This window comes from Doryrhamphus excisus, linkage group LG18 (genome assembly GCF_037039965.1).
Source record: "Doryrhamphus excisus strain RoL-2023G ecotype Guam linkage group LG18, RoL_Dexc_Guam_v1.1, whole genome shotgun sequence".
NCBI classification, from domain to species: Eukaryota; Metazoa; Chordata; class Actinopteri; order Syngnathiformes; family Syngnathidae; genus Doryrhamphus; species Doryrhamphus excisus.
Window position 1 is genome coordinate 6504314 of NC_136374.1, and position 16845 is coordinate 6521158.

Genomic DNA, 16845 nt, shown 5'->3' on the forward strand with positions numbered 1-16845 from the left:
AAATGTTAGTTAGAAATCGGATTTTATTCCACGCACTTAAATGACTACGAATGAATAAGAGAGCTGTTGCATACAAGTGCTTTGCGTTAACAGAGCAAACAAACGCAAACGTTGAATTTCATGAAGATTTATTAACGTTTTTGTTCATTTGTAGTAGCAACATTCTCCTTGATGCAGTGCGCATGTGTGCAGAGCATTGACCTTTATGAGGAACAGTATTCATTTACCATCCAGTATTATTCTACGGGCTTGAAGTCTGTATGTACATCAAGCTTTGTTGTCATGCACATTTCAGCCGCAAGCACTTTAACAGGCGCTCAATTCCATTTCACCTCAACTTTCATACGGAAACAAGACATGGATGTTGGTAGCCGAGCACAATGTAGCCCACTGGCCATCCTTTATGTTCTATCTCAGTTAACATAACATATTTTCTTACTCTTATTAAATGGCTGCCAGTTAGCATAACACACACACACGGCTGCAGGCTAAGCTAACAGCGGCAATGTTATCTTCTGCTGTCGTGTAATGTTTGAACCACGCTTCAGAGTCGGCACCAAACCGGTCCCTCTGATGGCGTCTTGATTCTGCTCCAGTTCTGCAGTCACTTGCAGTTCTCTGCCGAACCACTAGTGGGCAGCGCACGCAACTACAGCTGGTATTTATTATTACTTCATTTGAGTCAAAGTTGTTACTTGTGTTTTGGTGCGCCGTTGACATAAAGTTTTAATCTTTCCAAAGCTCAATCGGAGGGTCTGAAGGAGGAGGGGCCAACTGGTGGTGACGCCGAAGCATAATTCAGGCTTTAAAGTGCTTCATTTCCATCAAATCTCAAAGTGATGAACGCTAGCAGCTAGCACGGCTAAGTCCTTGTGATGATGTCATCAGAGGTGTGTGTCCTGCTCTTCCTCTTCCTCTTCCTCGGCCGCTGCTTGATTCACAAACACCTGCAGGCATAAGAAAAGGTGCTTGTTGCCGGGCGAAATAAAGCCACTCTGCGGGCCAACTCACCTGCCAACCACTGCTTTCGTCCCCGCCTCCCTCGGCCCCGCCTGCTAGTCCGTTGGCGTTGGGCTTCTTCTCCTGCATCTCGGACCGGCTGTCGCCTGCCACGTCCAGAGTGGGGTTGTCGTGGCAACCGTTCTCCACAAAATGAAGCTCCTCTGCGCGAAACTGCACAGCGACAGACGTGTTAGCCCAAGCGTACTTTCTAGCCAGCTAGTACAGCTCCCAGCTAGCTTACCGTGCTCTTGGTAGCAGGCAGCCGTCTCTGCCAGCAGATGTAGAAAAACCCTGACGCGATTATGACCATGCAGACCGACCCAATGATGACCAAAACCACAAAGAGTTTGCTGTAGTCGCTGCGCGTCTGACTGGGCCGAGGCGGACACGTGCTGGGAGCGCCGTAGTTCTGCACGCCCACCTGGCGGCACCAGAAAATCACCCGCTTTCAAACCGATCCCACATGGATGAACCCACGGGAGAAAGTTCCGGGATGTTACCATATTTAAAATGATGCTCATTTCTGTCAGCATACTCAGAAGAACCTGGGTGGAGATCACGCCTGCAGGACACATCACAACATATCATAGACCACCTCGCTGCTCCAAACTGTTATAATGACAAGAACAAACATAGTGTGTGTGTACCATGTTCAGACTTCACATGCATGAGCATCTGACGCTGTTGGTGTGTGGGCTTGCTCAGGTAAAGTCGCCATGTTCCCTCTGGGCTCTTCATCCTGCGAGCAAACAGATGCTCCATCGTCTTAAGCAGGCGCACGCCGCCATCCACACTGAACTCCTCCTGTGTCACACACACACACATACATATGTAAGACAGCGACATGAGCGCAGGGATGAGGTGTACTTACACAGTTGAGGTTGTGTGTCATGTTGAGGATGACATAGCCGTGCCCGTCGGGCTGCGTCCAGTCCACACACGCCACCTGACAAACATCACATGTTCATCACATCCATACATAATACAAAAAATATATATATAATATTATTCATTTTCTACTGCTTTTCCTCACGAGGGTTGCGGGGGGTGCTGGAGCCTATCCCAGCTGTCTTCGGGCGAGAGGCGGGGTACACCCTGGACTGGTGGCCAGCCAATCACAGGGCACATATAGACAAACAACCATTCACACTCACATTCATACCTATGGACAATTTGGAGTCGCCAATTAACCTAGCATGTTTTTGGAATGTGGTCCAGGGTGTACCCCGCCTCGTGCCCGAAGACAGCTGGGATAGGCTTCAGGACCCCCCGGGACCCTCGTGAGGATAAGCAATAGAAAATGAATGAATGAATGAGTTCTCCTCCTATTTTGTGTGGAAGTGGTAACTTTTTGCCTTCTTATTTTGTCTTTCCCCACACTCGGCCATCTCTGTGTGGAGTTTGCATGTTCTCCCCGTGCATGCGTGGGTTTTCTCTGGGTACTCCGGTTTCCTCCCACATTCCAAAAACATGCTAGGTTAATTGGCGACTCCAAATTGTCCATAGGTATGAATGTGAGTGTGAATGGTTGTTTGTCTATATGTGCCCTGTGATTGGCTGGCCACCAGTCCAGGGTGTACCCCGCCTCTCGCCCAAAGACAGCTGGGATAGGCTCCAGCACCCCCGCGACCCTTGTGATGAAAAAGCGGTAGAAAATGAATGAATAATAAGATACTGTATGTATATAATATATTTGGCTTTAAATATATATTTAGCTTTATTATTAAATGTACGTAATGTATAAAATACTAAGTATAATACTAAGTGATATTTGATACTGATATTGATTTTCCTATATTGTATTCCAAACAAAACCAAAAACTGTGAATGTACCTGCGCCTGCTGAGGGGGCGTGGCCAGCCAGTCCCACGTTGTGCCAGCTAAGTGTCCATTGGATGAAAGGTAGGCGGGTGGGTGAAGAATAAGATGAAGAAGGTGTACCCATTCAGTGTCTTCGGGGAGAGGGGTGTCTTACCTTTGTCGGGGGGGTCCACAGTAACATTGACACGTCTTTCATCCTCGCCTGCACCGACACAAAAACAACATCAAGAAAAGAAAATGAGCCATAACCTTCCATTCCATGTGCCGCTTCACCTTTGACCCCTAGCAGTCCGAAGTCTGTGCCTGTGTCAGACTCAGGGGGGGGTGATGTCGAAGAGGAGCGGAGGGCCCCGAAACCGCTGGCGTGAGCATCCGCCTCCCAAAGCTGAAAGCCAACAAAAGCGAGTTAGCTTAGTGAGTTAGCTGCTTGGTTAGCTCGTTAGCTGTCCATCACCTCCTCACGCTGCTGCTGGGACCCAGCATGGAGGGGGGGGGACGGAGGACTGTAGCCTGCAGGACGCCATCAATGTCACAATCACATGTCGAGGAACACACCAGCAGTTTCGGACACTGACAGCCACTTCATTAGGTACACGGTGACCGTGATCACAGCCAATCATAGCATCTTTCACCACTCTAGTCATCAGGTCAAAGCGCTCCTACATCAACATGATTCAATGGTGTGCCTAATGAAGTGGCCAGTGAGTCATGTTCACCAACCAATCATAGCATCCAAGTCCAGAATAGCTCTCGTCCTCTTGAAGACATGATGGACGCCCATCCACTCGTCCCCTCCGTCTCTTCTGTCTCGGGCCGCTCCACCATCCTCGCCTCCGTCTTGTTCTTCTGTGTCCGATCCAAAGAAGCCAGAAGCCTCCATGGAGGACTCCCCGGTCGGTCCATAGAGGCTCGGAGAGTCCGAGGAACGTGTTCGGTTCCTGTCTGGATCCTGTGAAGAAGAAGCACAAAGAAGTTGGACGGACTTATAGGGAGGAGCAGGAATGTTCTTACCTGCCAGGAGTCCATTTTGGTCCGAGATGTCTGCTGGGTCTGTGCTGGGCTCCTGCGGTCGGACTGGACCGGAACCAGCTCAGGTCTGGGTGGGACTAATTCCTGGGTTGGACTTTGATGGTGGTACTGAGATTGGGACAGCGGGAACGCTGCAGGAGACAACACGGCTTGAAACGAGAGAGGAGACTTCCACCAAGGCTCAACTTCAACAACGTCTTCATGGAGGATAACAAGAATCAATCCATGGGTGGATGGACCAGTCTCAAAATCAAGAGATAGATTCAAAATCAATAGATTTGACTGTATTGATCCTGGCTGAAAATCAATATGTGGACTGTACCAATCTGGGCTCAAAATCAGTAGATGGATTTTAAATCAATAGATGGACTGTACTGATCTGGACTCAAAATCAGTATCTGGACTGTATTGATCATAGCTCAAAATCAATATATGCACTGTATCGATCTGGACCCAAAATCTGTACCAAGCTTGGCTGATAATAGATGGACTGTACCAATCCTGCATCTAATCAATGGATAGACTCAAAATCATCATATGAACTGTAACGATCTGGACTCAAAATCAGTAGATGGACTGTACTGGATCCATCCTGACTCAATATCTGGACTCAAAACCAAGAGATGGACTGTACCAATCTTAGATGGACTGTACTGATCTCGACTCAAAATCAACAGACTGTATTGATCCTAGCTCAAAATCAGTATGGACTGTATTGATCTGGACCCAAAATCAATACATGGACTCAAAATCTGTACCAAGCTTGGCTAATAATAGATGGACTGTACCAATCCTGCATCTAATCAATAGATAGACTCGGAACCAATAGATGGACTGTATTGATTCTAGCTCAAAATCAGTACGGACTGTATTGATCTGGACACAAAATCAATACATGGACTCAAAATCATCATGTGGACTGTACCAATCTGGACTCAAAATCAGTAGATGGACTGTACCAATCCTGCATCTAATCAATAGATAGACCCAAAATCATCATGTGGACTGTACCGATCTGAACTCAAAATCAGTAGATGGACTGTACTGATCTGTACTGGATCCATCCTGACTCAATATCTGGACTCAAAACCAAGAGATGGACTGGGACTGTACTGATCTCGACTCAAAATCAACAGACAGACTGGATTGATCCTAGCTCAAAATCAGTACGGACTGTATTGATCTGGACCCAAAATCAATACATGGACTCAAAATCTGTACCAAGCTTGGCTAATAATAAATGGACTGTGCCAATTCTGCATCTAATCAATAGATAGACTCGGAATCAATAGATGGACTGTATTGATCCTAGCTCAAAATCAGTACGGACTGTATTGATCTGGACCCAAAATCAATACATGGACTCAAAATCTGCACCAAGCTTGGCTAATAATAGATGGATTGTACCAATCCTGCATCTAATCAATAGATAGACTCGGAACCAATAGATGGACTGTACCAATCCTGTCTCAAAATGAATAGATGGACTGTACCGATCCTGACTCTAAATCAATAGGTGGACTGCAGTATGATGTCTAAAACTCCCCGCCCCATGACTAGGACACTTTCTCATTGGGGGAAAAATATTGGCAACATTTACAATTACACAATGACCACAAAGCTCTGCGAACTGTCAATCATTCTAATAATCTTTATATTAGATGGTGTACCTATTGAAGTGTCCCTGAGTGATGAGTTCAGGGTCGATCGTAAACGTCTTTATCGTCATCATCATAGAAGCCGTCATTACGAGGTTTACATGAATTCATCACATTAAGCACGTGTGCGCGAGCACGACGCTGCAGCGCACCTCCCACGCGTGGACGTACATGTAAATAAATAGCATTAACAGCATTCTAACTGGGGACATGGTGGAGGGGGGGTGTCATATGTTCCCGCCTTGACGCGCTCCCAGATGTGCGTGTGCGCGTGTGAGAAGCCTGACCCATCAGCGTGATGAAGATGAAGAGGAGCAGGCCCGCCATGTCCGCTGCAGTCGTCATCTTCATCCTCCTCCTCCTCCTCCTCTTGGTCCTCCTGTGGACACAGCAGCCTGGCAATGTGCACGAGTGCACGCTCGAGACTCCGCCTATGCGCGTGCTCGCTAACTGTGGAAGTGGCATGTGCTTACAAGGGCTGCGTTCAAGTGCGCCTCGGTCCTGCGAATACTTCTGGCATCAGCGTTCACGCGCATAAACTTTGACGTTTCTAATCCTTTCATTACGTTGGGAGTGTTTCAGTTTTAAATATCTGTGCTACTTAAAGTTTCCATCTACAGCCAATAGAGCCAAATTGTCGCTAGAGGGCGCCGCTGAACGCTGAATCGGTTCGGCTTGATAACGGCGTTCAAGTGCTGCTTGTAGTTTTCAAATTCAGAAAATGACACCCACACGACACCCCATGATGAAATGCATTGATGTAAGAAAACAGAAAAGTGTTTAACAAAGACAAGTTTAATCAAGAGGAGTTGAAGATGAGAACAATGTAACATGTACACATATTTACACGCGCCACCTCCGCTAGCGGCTCTTAGAACTGCTGCAGGATCAGTTTCTTCTTCCCGTCATGGCTGAAGCGGTTACTGCGGAACAGCTCGCTGTCGTAGAAGGCCGACAGACTGTGGATGTTGATCTGTCTCGCCTGGGGGAGGACAGGGACATCATTTAGCACACATTCGTGTTAGCGTGCTAACATCTGGGTGCTGGGGATTAGCATGGCGTTTTGTTAGCTCGGGTCTCATTAGCGTGTTTTTACACTGGCTGACTGAGGACGTGTTTGCGCTGTTGTCACCTTGTCCTGCAGGTCTTTCTCCGAGACCTCGATGGTGTCGTTCTGGGCTCCGTAGCGGTTCCTCTGGTAGGCCACCTGTTCGGCCACCAGCTGCTTGAGGATGAAGAGCAGCAGCTCGTTGTTGTCTTTGCGGTACGCCAGGTAGCGAGCGAAGGTCTGCAGAGAATAAACACACGCCTTCAAGACTAGAACTTTTTTTTTTTTTAATGCCGTTAAAGTCAGCGAGCAGATGTACTGTACCTTCCTCATGCTCCTCATCACACTGAACTTCTGCGTGTCTATGAAGCTCTCCAGCATGACGCGGATGGCCATGTTGACGTCATCCTCCAACACGTAATCCCTCAGGTGCATCTTGGCGTGGGCTTCAGCCATACGGATCATGGACTCGATGTGACGCACCGTGATGGGGATGCTGCCGGTGGCCTGTTTTGGCGAAGTGTGCGTGCATTAGAGGGTTTGAAGGACGACGCCAGGGCGTGGGCGGACTCACCATGGACTCTTTGCGCAGGTCACTGTAGATGCGAGCCACCTTGTCCTGGTCCATCTGATTGAGTTTGGGGTGAACCTGCACCAACACTGCTGTCAATCACGTGATGAGCACATGACCCAACACACACACACACAACGGACAAGCCGACAAGCCGTACCCTCTCCTTGGCGTAAATGATGTACTTCCTGAGAAGCTCCTGGGGAACGGGCGGCACATTGGACGTGTTGGGCAGAACCACTTCCTCCAGGACCATGCCCCCTTCCTTGTTGCTGGGGTGATGCTTCATGTGGGAGCCCACTACAAAGCGGGCCAACATCTCATCCTGCTCGCCACACAAAGAAAACCTTTCATAGAGCCTCTGCTGGGGGTGGGGTCACTGAAAATGAGCGTGTGTGTGTACCTGCACTGGGTCCACAGTGTCTCTGACTACACACAAAACATCAAAACGGGACACGATGGGCTCAGTCAGGTCCACATTCTCAGCAAAGGTAAGAGATGGGTCGTACCTGCCGCCTGGAAGGACACGCCCACAAGCCAATCAGTGGTCAGAGTTTTAGAATCAATACAAACTGTCTTAATTTGCACACTTAAGTGCACCCGAGTGTGCATATTTTTTGACAGTGTAATGCGGTCCCAAATCCATTACTTGTGATCGTTACAATATTTCTTATTCTATAATAAGTTCTAATTTCACTAAAACACTAATATTATGAAGAAAAATGTAATTTTAAGAGCATAAAGTGCAAATATTAAAGACATAAAAAAAAGTATGCAAAAAACCCCAGAAGAAATGAAGTTGTAATTTATGGCAAGTTTATAGTTATATTTTTATAAATAATATTAATAAAATAAATATCAATAGATATTTATTTTTATAATATTAATAAAATATATAATATTATATATTTATATATAAAATATATTGTTTATTAATAAAATATCATATATATAATATACACACACATGATATTTATTTTATTAATATTAATTTATTAATAAATTGAAAAAAAACAACGGCAAACTAATCATTTTAATGACAAAATCAAAAATATTGAGAAAAAAAAAGTTGTATTATAACCAGCAAAAATATACTTATATATACACATATACATATATACACATACATATACATATATATACACACACACACACATATATTTATATTATTAATATTATTTATAAGTATATTTTTGCTGGTTATAATACAACTTTTTTCCTCTAAATATTTTGATTTTGTCATTAAAATGATTAGTTTGCCGTTGTTTTTTCCAATTTCAAATGTTCTCATGACATTCATTCCAATATTACTTTATTCTTGTTTATCATATTTCTTTGTTCTAATATAGTACATTATATCACCTTATCCTGGTAACATTCTGGATTTTTTGTGTTAGATTATAACGGTTAATATTTTCACTTAAAAGGCTTCCTGTAATATTATATTTTTAGAATGTGCCGCGGGCCGCACTTTGGACACCAATGAGACAACATCAAATGGTGGAAGTGGAAAGTCAGCTATTCAAATCCACCATGTGTAACGCTAGACGTGAGAAGCTTCCAGAAGTTACCGATGGGGTTGGAGGCGGCGATGACGGTGCAGCGCGCTTGCAGTGAGGTGACAATGCCAGCTTTGGAGATGGAGATGCTCTGCTGCTCCATGGCCTCGTGGATGCTGGTGCGGTCGGCGTCGTTCATCTGGAGAAACAGAAACGGATTTGACAGTGTGACCAGAAGCTCCCGAGGCTAGGTTGTGACGTCGGGGCTCCGTTCACCTTGTCAAACTCATCGATGAGGCAGACGCCGCGGTCGGCCAGGACCAGCGCGCCGGCCTCTAGCGTCCACTCACGGCTGACCGGGTGTCTCTGCACGTATGCCGTCAAGCCCACGGCTGAGGCGCCCTGACCCGTAGTGAACACCGCCCTGCTCGCCACCTTCTCCACATACCTTTAAACACATGCCATCAACAAATTCTATGATAGTCATATAATAATGAAATATAGCCGTGAGTAGCCAGAAGAAACCTACTTGAGGAACTGAGACTTAGCTGTTCCGGGATCTCCACATAGAAGCACGTTGATGTCTCCACGCACCTTGTGTTTACCCCCTATCATCATCATCATCATCACAGGAGGAAAGAGACAGCATTATTTGCTTTTCCAACATATTTGTCAAATAAGCGTATTTTCAAATCAACTTTATTTGTAGAGCACTTTTCCTGAAAAGACATGTAACACAAAGTGTTTTAAGAATTAAAGGCCGTGCCATCAAGGGACCAGCACCCGGGCCCCCCGACTCCGACAGACAGCGGGCGGACCCCCACATCAAAAAGGGAGAAACCCCCAGCCGGCCGGGTCCAAGGGACCCATGGACGGCACCCCCTCAACAGACCCGACACAGCCCCCAGTGTGGAGGACCCCCCCTGAGGAAATACTGGAGTTAAAAGCTAATGATTAAGAGCATAAAATAAGACTAAAAAGATTTTTAAAATATTAGTTAAAAGCCCGATTAAAAAGGTGTGTCTTTAGTCTTTAATTTTATAGGGAAAGTGTACTTTTTTTTTTTATTCACAATCCTTATGTGAAACATGAACAAATTTCTTTTCCTTTTCCGTGCATTCCAGCACAGGAAAATTTAAATAAAAAAAAAATATATATATTTAATTCATTGTAAAGTTGTGCCTCTTGTGCAAACAACAAAAAAAATTACATAAAATACCAGTAAGTAAATATTTTATTAAAATGTTTAAAAAATAAAAAAAAATAATTTCATTGTAGAGTTGTTCCTCTTGTGCAAACAAAAATGTAAAAAAATGTACATAAAATACCAGAGTAAATATTTTATTAAAATTAAAAATTACAAATAAAAAAAATTAAAAAACTTGTATTATATATTACTTATATTATTATATTATATAAACTTATATTACTATAAAAATATTTCGAAATTCCTTAGATAATCTTCGTAAATCTTCTTCCGCAATATTTTATTCCCATATTTTAACTTTTCCCCAACCTCATTTTCTAAAAATTATGATTTTTCTTTAAAAAAATATTAAAATGACTTGTAAATTTAAAAAAATGTTTGCTTTACCATTTCATATTTTCCTCATGCGAGTTTATTCTTGTAAAATTCTGACAGTTTTTTCTCTTAATATTTTGACTTTATTCCAGTAACATGACAGCTGTATGTCATGCAACTATTTCAACTTACTACTTAGATTTTATTCCCATATTATTTTGCCAGGTGAATTTTGGTTAGGATTGAATGAGTTAATATTACGCTAGTCTCATAAATGTACAACTTGTAAATTTGCTGGAGCCTATCCCAGCTGTCTTTAGGCGAGAGGCGGGGTACACCCTGGACTGGTGGCCAGCCAATGGCAGGATTATCATTATTATAACTCATTTTGTGGTGCTCAACCCTTTGAAACACTTTTTTTCCGTTTTCCACATCCCAAAAGTCTGACAGCATTTCAGTTCATCTTGTTATTTTTCTTACCAGGGTTCTTGGGCTCTCCTCCAAACAGCGACAAGGCGAGTGCTCGTTTGATATCCTCGTGACCGTAGATGGAGGGTGCCATGCTGGCAAAGATCTACACACAGAGAAGGAAGAGTGGGAAGAATTATGGAATCGTAAATGTTGAACTTCTTCGCACCACGGGCGTAATTAGGGATACCCGAATATATCGGTCGACCGATGCTGCCATAAAAATGAGATATCGGATTATATTGGTGTGGTTCTTTTCACTGATACAATGGGCTGCTGACGCACCCAGACAGGAAGTGTGCATGCGCGTCCACTCACCCTTTCGCCGATGCATTCGTCCTTGGACAGCGCCACAATGGCTTTGACGTCTTCGTCCGTCAGCTCGGCCACGGCAACGCCCTCGTCACGGCGAGTAATGTGATTAGCCAGGATGACCGTGGCGAATACGGGAAAGCCGTTAGCCATGTTCAAAGAGCCGTCGTAGTTGTTGTGGTAGATGCCGGTCAGCTCCTGAAGACAGGAAATGCTTTAAAGTCCGGCCGGCGGCCATTTCGGCTTCTCGCCAGGACATCCACTCACGATCTCGTCTCCTGGCTTGCAGCTGTCCACCAGGTCCGCTAGCAGGATGGCGTCTTTGGAACGGGGGAGGCGACCAGCAGCCACCTTTCCGGGGCTTTCCTGAAGGGTGATTCGCTGGTAGTTCTGGTACACGGTCTGCAAGGGAAACCGCACGGTTCGTTTGAACAGATGATCTGGCGAGGCATACAGTAGACTGGGGTTCTCAAATGGTCTCAACCTGGGACCCACAACAGTCATCAAGTCATGACCCACTTTACTCAAGTCATTTTTTAATTTCGTTTTGCATTTTTATTATTGTTTAAAGTTTGAAGTGTTTTTTTTTTTCTTTACTTTATTACACAAGTTTTTTGTCTTTATTTCCATTTTAATGTATATAGAATTTTTATGTATTTTTTTTACACTTAAGTCTGTTTTTTTTACATTTTAGTCATTTTTCTACTTATTTAGAAATTATTTATTTTATTTATATTTTTACGTTTGTCATACTTAATTTTTGTACATGTTGAAGTGATTTGTTTGAATTTTTCAATTTCAATTTATTTTTAGTCTTGTTGATTTTATTTCTTTACACTTTAAGTGTTTTTTTTACATGTTGGTCATATTTATTTAAATTATTCTTTGCAATTTTTTTTCATGTTTAAGTCTTGTTTTATCATGAGATTTTTACTTTAATTATTTTAAAATGTGTATTTTTTAAACTTAAATCATGTTTTGCATGATGAAGTCAGATTTATTTGAATTATTCTTTACACACTTTAAATTTTTTACACATTTTTTATTTATTATAAATGTATTGTTTTATAGGTTATTTTTACCTTTATATTTGTATTTATTATAAATGTTTAATTATTTTCTTACCTTCAATAAGACATTTTTTTAATGCTGATATTGTAATTATTTTTATTTTCTTTTTTTACATATTTAAGTCTTGTTTTATTACATCATTATTAATTTTAAATAATTGTACTATTATTTTTTTACACTTTTCAGGCATTTGACATGTTGAAGCCGTATTTATTTTAAGTATTCTTTATATTTTCAAGTCTTTCAAGTCTGGGGTCCCGACCACTGCTGTAAAAGTAGCTTCCAGCGGAAGCGCACTCACCTCCTCCATGTTGATCTCAAAGGGTCCTTGGGACTGACACTCTGGACACGAGCCAGGCTTGACCTCTTGGTTCTGAGACTGGAAGAAGGGGCCCAGCACAAAGTTGCACTTGTTGCAGTTGTACTTGACCATGCCAAGCTGGGGGAGCACGCCCGTGCAACTGCTCACCACCCCGCTGGTGCGGATTAGCTGGTTCAGATGGAGCTGCCTGGGGACAAAATAAAAGAAATTGTCTTTTTTTTATGGTTTCTTGACGAGAAGCGGGTATCATTTCTCTGAGGTGTCATCATCGGTCATGTGACCAGCTGCTTACCTGAGCGAGCGGATCTCCTCCACCAGGGGCAGGCTGCAGATGCGCACATGGATCTCGTGTGCGATGCGGTCATATTTAGGGTACATGGCCAGCACCACTTCTTTAGCCGCCTCGTCAAACACCTGATTCACGGAAAGAGCGTGCGGGTTAGCCAACAACCCAAACCTCGGCCACAAGAAGAGGCTTTAAACCAGTCCGGGGGTCATTTGCAACCCACGGTCAATTTTTTTTCTAAAAATATAATTCTACAAGAAAACCAAAAAAAATCTATAGTAATTTGACAAAAATTCAACACACAACATCATGTCTTGTCATAGCATCTTCCTGCTGCAAAGTGTAGAGTGAACTGTAAGGGTGTCACAAGATTAAGCGAGATTAGAACATAATATTTCTCGTTCTGGGCACATTCATTCATTCATTTTCTACCGCTTTTTCCTCACGAGGGTTGCGGGGGGTGCTGGAGCCTATCCCAGCTGTCTTCGGGCGAGAGGCGGGGTACACCCTGGACTGGTCGCCAGCCAATCATAGTGTACATATAGACAAACAAACATTCACACTCACATTCATACCTACGTATGGACAATTTGGAGTAGCCAATTAACCTAGCATGTTTTTGGAATGTGGGAGGAAACCGGAGTACCCGCAGAAAACCCACGCATGCACGGGGAAAACGTGCAAACTCCACACAGAGATGGCAGAGGGTGGAATTGAACCCTGGTCTCCTAGCTGTGAGGTCTGCACGCTAACCACTCGACCGGTTCTGGGCACAATAATTCATAATTAATCACATAATAAATGAAAATTAATTCCATCATTTTGCCGGCCTCCATTTTCCCCCGCTTATCCGGGTCCGGGTCGCGGGGGCAGCAGTCTTAGTAGGGAAGCCCAGACTTCCCGGTCCCCAAGCACCTCCTCCAGCTCCACCGGGAGGACACCAAGGCGTTCCCCAGCTCCACCGGGAGGACACCAAGGCGTTCCCAGGCCAGCTGTGAGACATAATCCCTCCAGCGTGTCCTCGGTCTGCCCATTATTTTAGGAATTTTACCCATCATCCACAATTGTTATGAGACTCTTTTCACTGTGTTATAAAGATATAAAAACAGCTAAAAACTCACTATTCAGAATTAAATGTTAGGAATGGAATATTTCCTCTCTGTTGTGAAAAAGGGGAAGTTTTCACTCTTTGCACCACCTCTCTGACAGATAAGAGTCATAAGCGCTTCCGAGATCAACCAGGCTTCGCTAAACCTTTGTTGGCAGCTAATCGGCATTGCAATTGCTCGTAACTCCTTTTTACTTTTGAAGTCAATTTGTAAACTGTCCTTGAGACTCCTAGACTCATTTCACCTGAAACCCAGGTGGACTTTCGTCTGGTGAAAGGACCGGTCCCAACACACTCACCTTCAACATCTCAGTGGGGGCTTCAGGCAGGAAGTAAGCCAGCACGTGTTCCCTGGCTGCGAGGTCTTCATAGTTGACCACCAGACTCTCCTTGTTCTCTGTATACACACACACACACATTAGCGGAAGATCCAGGACACACTCACACACTTGGAGATGAGCTACCTTTGCACATGTCGCTGATCTTCTCCTTGAACACGTTGTGGCCGCTTTCATCCACGTGCGTGCGCAGGAAGTTCTTGAAGCGGTTGTAGATCTCCAGCCGAGGAGCGGCCATTGACACCCAATCCCGCACCGTGTGACCCTGTGGGCGAACGCAGCGCTTGAGTTGAGACCGTCGGCGAGAGATGACATCTCACACAGACAAACCTTCATATCCTCCAGGTTCTCGATGCTCTCGATCATCTCCTCCTCTTCGCCCTCTGCCCCACCCTCCGCCGCCCGCTCGGCCAGGCGCCTTCGCCGCGCTGCTGGCCGCTCGTCGTCCTCGTCTTCGCTGTCTGAGGAGCAGAATGCAAGCCAGTCATAACCCTTTTTTAAGTAATTTAGTGTCCATATTTTAGTCATCTTCCTCCTTGGTATGTGTACATGTCAAATATTTGATTTGTTGTTTTTTTTTGACAATTTGAAAAAATACATACATTGACGAAATTAATAAATTATTAAAAATGAACACATTTGTTTAAAAAAAATCACATTAATACAATAATAAAGGTGTAAGAAAATAAATACAAACTTTACAGTATTTAAATAAGTGTAAAATGAAATACAAATGACGCGCAACAAATAAAAATTATTTAATGACAAAATAAAAACAAAAATGAAAACAAATAAAAATGACAAGGTGTAAAAAACAAAAATGTGAAATATTGTAAAAATATGACTGAAATAAAAACGTTAAAAAACAGTCTTACATAAAAAGCGTAAAAACAAAAATAAAAAATTACTTGCATAAAAAGTAAATTACTAGAATAAATGGCCCATAAATATATTTTTTTTAATTTAAAAAGTTTAAGAAAATAATACTAACTTTACTTTATTGACATAATTGTATAAGGCAAAATACTAAGAACAAATAATTACTTGAAAACAAGACTCAAATACAAGTGTAAAAAGTAAAAATAAAAATGTGCAAAAAAATATGACAAATAAAAATGTCTTAAATTAGTGTGAAAATAAATGCATAAAAATTAAAATGTCTTGAATAAATGGGTAATAAATAATGAAAGACTAATAAAAGAAAATAAATATAAACATTACATTATTGACATAAGTGTAAACAAATAAAATACAAATGATGAAAAAAATCCTTTAAAATATAAATAACTTGGTGTAAAAACAGTATACGTATAAAAATGACTGAATTAAAAAAAATTTAAAATTAAAATGTCTTCAATAAAAGTGTAAAAATAAAAACAAAAATTAACAATGACAAAAAAAAATAATGAAAATAAAAACGACTTAAATAAAAGTGTGTATTGATCTTAATTGATCACTGGAAAATGCGTGTCCTAGTTTGAAACCATATGGGAACCCCTGTTCTAGAGTGTTTGAGAATATTCAACATTCACAGGCTCACCATACAGCAATCCTCTCCTCAGCCGCCCACTGAGACCCTGCTCCCGATCCCTCCTCCTCATGGCCTCTTCGGCGGCCGCCCGAGCTCCAGGGGACAGCTCCGACAGATCCTCGTCATCCAAGTCCATACCCTCTGCCTCGTACTGATCCAGTGCCGGGATGGCCCGGTAGTCCCTTCAAATACGGACAAACATTCGTGAGAATTCCCCTCTTTCCGGCCGGCAAATAATTCCTCACCTCTCCATGCCGTCCCCGATCAGCTCCTCTCCATCGCCATCCTCCTCCTCCTCATCTACAGGCAGGTTCCCATCCCCCAGAAGACCCTCGGATTCATCCTCGAAGGGTGGCAGGTCTCTTCCTGGGCTGGAGGTCAGGTCTCCCCTCCTGGAGACACGGCTGGGGCTGGTGGCCATGTGCTGTGACTCGGATGAATCCTGTCAACATGACACGACACTTTTTCCATTCTTATTGCTCACTTCGACATCACAACTTCCATCATCGCCTGCTAACATTCTGACTTCTCTTGCGGAAGTAACATCGTGATGTTCTTCAAGTTTGTTTACATCACTGGCCACTTCAATGAGATGACGTCTGTCTTTACAAAGAATGCTTGAAACAGATGTGGTTGTGTACCTAATGAAGTGGACTGGCTAGTGCATCGTGTCACCGCGTGTCGTTCTAAATAACAATTGTGTTTTGTTAAATCAAAGGTAACACACATAAAGGAATCAAAATATTAAAAATAATTATATTCCGGATCATTTTATAAGACACATTTGCTCTCGATCATTTTATGGCTGACGATTTTTAACTAACTTAACTAGCTAAACTCCCCAATATGTGATTAAATGTCACACTCGTTCACAAAAACGTAACATTAGTGAGCTGCTGGACGGCGGAATGCCTTGGTCATTAAGTGAAAAAACTCACCGCCATTGTTGTCGTCTGCTTTCTCTTCTTCTTGGGGCTCCAACTCCTTCCTGCAAACTGTTGCCTTTCGCGCCAGGATCAGTCACGGGGTACAGAAAGCCCGCGAAATCTAATGAATATTCAAGCGATGCGTGACGCTCTAACCTTCAATTGGTCGAGCCGAACAAAAATGGGCGGGGCTGTGACGTCACCGTTTTGTCGGTCATTGTGGCCAGACTTTGCAGTACCGCCGGAAACCGCGGGGGCAGTGTTGAGATGAGAAGCGCCATATGAGCAATGGTTATATTCGTGATCAGCGTCGCCAGAAGTACGATAATTTCG

The 16845-nt window shown here is 43.3% G+C and overlaps 2 protein-coding genes across 3 annotated transcripts; both read right to left on the minus strand.

Annotated features, from left to right (window-relative positions):
* Positions 1–111: 111 nt before the first annotated feature.
* podxl2 (podocalyxin-like 2) lies at positions 112–5978 on the minus strand. 2 transcript variants are annotated; one of them, XM_058054386.2, is made up of 13 exons: positions 5798–5978; positions 3835–3983; positions 3544–3772; positions 3278–3333; positions 3097–3208; positions 2978–3025; positions 2836–2882; positions 1874–1948; positions 1650–1806; positions 1503–1564; positions 1244–1423; positions 1012–1173; positions 112–947 (listed from the first exon to the last, which is right to left on the minus strand). In XM_058054386.2, the coding sequence occupies exons 1-13, from the start codon at positions 5973–5975 to the stop codon at positions 885–887; spliced, it is 1518 nt and encodes a 505-aa protein (XP_057910369.2). In that variant the 5' UTR covers positions 5976–5978; the 3' UTR covers positions 112–884. The 2 variants fall into 2 exon arrangements, with proteins under 2 accessions (XP_057910369.2, XP_057910371.2); XM_058054388.2 differs by lacking the exon at positions 1874–1948.
* A 309-nt stretch (positions 5979–6287) lies between these two features.
* Positions 6288–16664, minus strand: mcm2 (minichromosome maintenance complex component 2). Its single transcript, XM_058054367.2, has 20 exons — positions 16525–16664; positions 15832–16028; positions 15596–15768; positions 14386–14516; positions 14182–14320; positions 14017–14114; positions 12616–12737; positions 12303–12510; positions 11198–11332; positions 10937–11128; positions 10631–10724; positions 9158–9236; positions 8905–9076; positions 8701–8827; positions 7533–7645; positions 7290–7454; positions 7133–7207; positions 6883–7065; positions 6643–6798; positions 6288–6492 (listed from the first exon to the last, which is right to left on the minus strand). The coding sequence occupies exons 1-20, from the start codon at positions 16528–16530 to the stop codon at positions 6382–6384; spliced, it is 2676 nt and encodes an 891-aa protein (XP_057910350.2). The 5' UTR covers positions 16531–16664; the 3' UTR covers positions 6288–6381.
* Between the last annotated feature and the right edge of the window lie 181 nt (positions 16665–16845).

Excerpts from the sequence above, each read along its gene's own strand:
- podxl2 (XM_058054386.2), bottom strand. The coding sequence starts at position 5,975 with ATGCCACTTCCACAGTTAGCGAGCACGCGCATAGGCGGAGTCTCGAGC. Across the intron at positions 3,773-3,834 it reads CCAAAATGGACTCCTGGCAG|GATCCAGACAGGAACCGAAC; the intron begins GTAAGAACATTC and ends TCTTCTTCACAG. Across the intron at positions 1,565-1,649 it reads GCATGTGAAGTCTGAACATG|GCGTGATCTCCACCCAGGTT; the intron begins GTACACACACAC and ends TGTGTCCTGCAG.
- mcm2 (XM_058054367.2), bottom strand. Across the intron at positions 12,738-14,016 it reads CCCCCACTGAGATGTTGAAG|GTGTTTGACGAGGCGGCTAA; the intron begins GTGAGTGTGTTG and ends TCCGTGAATCAG. Across the intron at positions 11,333-12,302 it reads TTGAGATCAACATGGAGGAG|ACCGTGTACCAGAACTACCA; the intron begins GTGAGTGCGCTT and ends TTTCCCTTGCAG.